Source organism: Ahaetulla prasina, chromosome 1 (genome assembly GCF_028640845.1).
Source record: "Ahaetulla prasina isolate Xishuangbanna chromosome 1, ASM2864084v1, whole genome shotgun sequence".
In the NCBI taxonomy this organism is placed as follows: Eukaryota; Metazoa; Chordata; class Lepidosauria; order Squamata; family Colubridae; genus Ahaetulla; species Ahaetulla prasina.
Window position 1 is genome coordinate 183,471,917 of NC_080539.1, and position 3,269 is coordinate 183,475,185.

A 3,269-nucleotide genomic window follows, 5' to 3' on the forward strand; every position below is an offset into this window, starting at 1 on the left:
TTCCTGGCTGTGCCATTCTGGAGTAGGGAGAAAGCTCTTAGTACGATGCTTCTCTGCTTAAAGTGCATCTAGTTGCTATTCTTTGAGAGTTGCATAGAATATCTCTTTTACATACAAGTTATACTTTGACAATTTTTCACCAATAAGTTTATGGGTTTTGTTGTTTCTGTTTTGGGGGCAGATGAAAAAGGGAAAGAAAAGAAAGGGAGGAAAAAAAAGGAAAGGAGAGAGGAGGGAAAATCATAGAAGAGAAGGGCTGGCAAAAGTAATGGATGGCCCCCATCACTGCCCACCCTAAGATGCAATGTTTGACATTCTCCCTGAAGGACTGTGGCCCTTATGTTTCCCCAACCTTGTTACCATCCTGGCATTGCTCTTCTAAATCTATATACTTTAATAGTAATGTGTCTCACATAAATAATACTTTTTGATATATCTCTGCATATATTGCTAATCTGAAGCACTGATTTTATTTATACAGGAACAGAGGGAAAAATCCAGGAACTAATGAACACCCGGAAAAGTTTGGATGCTCAGATTCAACTTTTAAGAGATTTAAAAGGAATAGTATTACCTGTCTCAGAAGACAATACCTCAAATAGTATCTCTGAATAACCCACCATCTTTAAAATGTTCACTGATTTTTTTCCAGGTCACTTTGGTTATAACATATTTTACATGTGGGTAACTGTTTTTCCATTTTTACAGTTGAGACCTTTTGATCTAGCCAAAGTTTTACCATTAGTTTTAAATTAAAATGTACAGGTGAAATTCAAAAAATTAGAATATTGTGCAAAAGTTCATTTATTTCAGTAATGCAACTTAAAAGGTGAAACTAATATATGAGATAGACTGATAACATGCAAAGCGAGATAGTTCATGCCTTGATTTGTCGTAATTTTGATTATTATGGCTCACAGCTCATGAAAATCCCAAATTCACAATCTCAGAAAATTAGAATATTGTGAAAAGGGTCAATATTCTAGGCTCAAAGTGTCCACTCTAATCAGCTAATAAAGCCGTAACACCTGCAAAGGATTCCTGAGTAGGAATCACAATCATGGGAAAGACTGCTGACCTGACAGTTGTGCAGAAAACCATCATTGACACCCTCCATAAGGAGGAAAAGCCTCAAAAGGTAATTGCAAAAGAAGTTGGATGTTCCCAAAGTGCTGTATCAAAGCACATTAATAGAAAGTCATGTGGAAGGGAAAAGTGTGGAAGAAAAAGGTGCACAAGCAGCAGGGATGACCGCAGCCTGGAAAGGATTGTCAGGAAAAGGCCATTCAAAAGTGTTGGGGACTTGGGCTTATGATTATCTTACAGAGCTACCAGATATGGGTTACGATGATCACTAGAGGGTAAAAAGACAAATACCCAATATTTTCCTGCCGCTTAATGGTCATTCAGGTTTTTGGAATTCAGACTTGGCATCTCTTATCATGTACACTCACTTAATTTCCCAAAGAAACTGCCCTTCCTGCTTCAAGTTTTATGAGAAAGAGTGTGCATATATATACACTTATACACATATTTAGATAGTGGTTAACTGTGCTAATGTGGCTTATTTATATAAATCTCAGTTGTTTCACATCAAGTAAAACATTTCAGCAAATCTGCCACTTCAATACTTTGTGTCTTTAAGAATATTGGACTGCTTCAATAGAGAAAGTGAAGCCATTTGACTTTAATTCAACTTCTGAAGTATGAGACAGTTCTGCATACAGTAGTTTTAACATGGACAAATCAGGGTAAGTTCAGTGAAGGACAATAGTATCAGAAGTAGTACAAGAAATACTTGTATTTCCTCCTACAAACAAGGAAGCATTAAATCTCATGTAAATGAGATTAAGAGGCTGAGTGACACTATATTAGGTATTTCAGATTAACAGTTGGAAGGGACCTTGTAGGTCATCTAGTCTAACCCCAAACCCAAGGAGGAGACCCTACACTAGAAATGTCAAACTGGCAGCCAGCGGGCCAGATGTGTAATGTGCAGGCCATGCCCACCCTAGCTCTGTGAAGTGAAAAAAACATTGTGAAACATCAAGTGACAGCAACGTGACGCCGTGAGTTTGGCCCCCGTGCCCTACACCATTTCTGACAGATGGCAGTCCAGTCTCTTCTTGAAAGCCTCCAGTGATGAAGCTCCCTCAACTTCTAAAGACAAGCTGTTCCATTGATTGATTGTTCTGTCAGAAAATTCCTCCTTATTTCTAAGTTGAATCTCTCCTTGATCAGTTTCCATCCATTATTCCTTGTCTGGACTTCAGGTGTTTTGGAAAACAGGTTGACACCACCACCCCCTCCTCTTTGTGACAGCCTCTCAAATATTGGGACACTGCTATCATGTCTCCCCTGGTCCTTCTCTTCACTAGACTAGCCACGTCTAGTTGCTATAACCGTTCTTGTTTTAGTTTCCAGTCCCCTAATCATCTTTGTTGCTCTTCTCTGCACTCTTTCTAGAGTCTCAACATCTTCTTTTATAGGGTGGTGACCAAAACTGGATGCAGCATTCGAGGTGTGATCTTACTAAGACTTTATAGAGTGGTATTAGTACCTCATGTGATCTTGACTGAATCCCTCTACATTAAGATATTAGAGTAGTCAATTTGTTCTCCACTGTACAAAAGCATTCGTAGTAGTAACAGCTTCAGATTTTAAAAAAGAGAGAAATGGCTTTAGAAACAAATGAGCTAATTCCATTTTAATAGAGATTTTTAAACAGGAAGATTATTAGAAATCCATGGCAACAGATGCTGAAGCAGCCCAGGACAGGTTTTACGCATAAGGGTCTTTTCAGCTCACCTGATTCTTGCAAGATAAGAGAACTATGGGGGGAAACCTTAGTCATCCAAGAAGTGATTTCAGTAAACCACCAATAAATGAGCAGCACCACGTGAGAGTCAAGTATTAGTCACTCAGTGGTGGGATTCAGCCAATTCGCACCACTTCGGGAGAACCGGTTGTTAACTTTCTGTGCAGTTTGGTGAACTGGAACTTGGAAGAAAACATTAGGGCAGAGAACCGGTTGTTAAATTATTTGAATCCCACCACTGCAGTCATTCCATGGAGAAAGAAGCGTAACGCATCAAATACGAGAATTGAAAGATCAAACTTTTCTATAGCAAATACTCCAAAAGACTTAATAACTTTTCTCATGTATTCACATTTCAGAAATGCTGCAACAAATAATTAACTTCCTAATTTCATTCTGACTTTTTTGGTGAAAAAAGGAGTCCATTCAGAATACCACAGTTCTCATAAAG

General features: G+C 38.5%; 1 protein-coding gene across 4 annotated transcripts in view; it reads left to right on the plus strand.

The window, feature by feature from the left end:
* Positions 1 to 3,114, plus strand: part of PHF11 (PHD finger protein 11) — a 49,242-nt gene extending 46,128 nt beyond the window's left edge. For 3 of the 4 annotated variants that reach the window (XM_058184450.1, XM_058184467.1, XM_058184440.1), the window contains one exon: positions 482 to 3,114. In XM_058184450.1, coding sequence (XP_058040433.1) covers positions 482 to 615 — 134 coding nt within the window. In that variant the 3' untranslated portion in view covers positions 616 to 3,114. The remainder of the gene's footprint in view (positions 1 to 481) is intronic. The other variant, XM_058184459.1, reaches the window with a different exon arrangement.
* Positions 3,115 to 3,269: the final 155 nt, after the last annotated feature.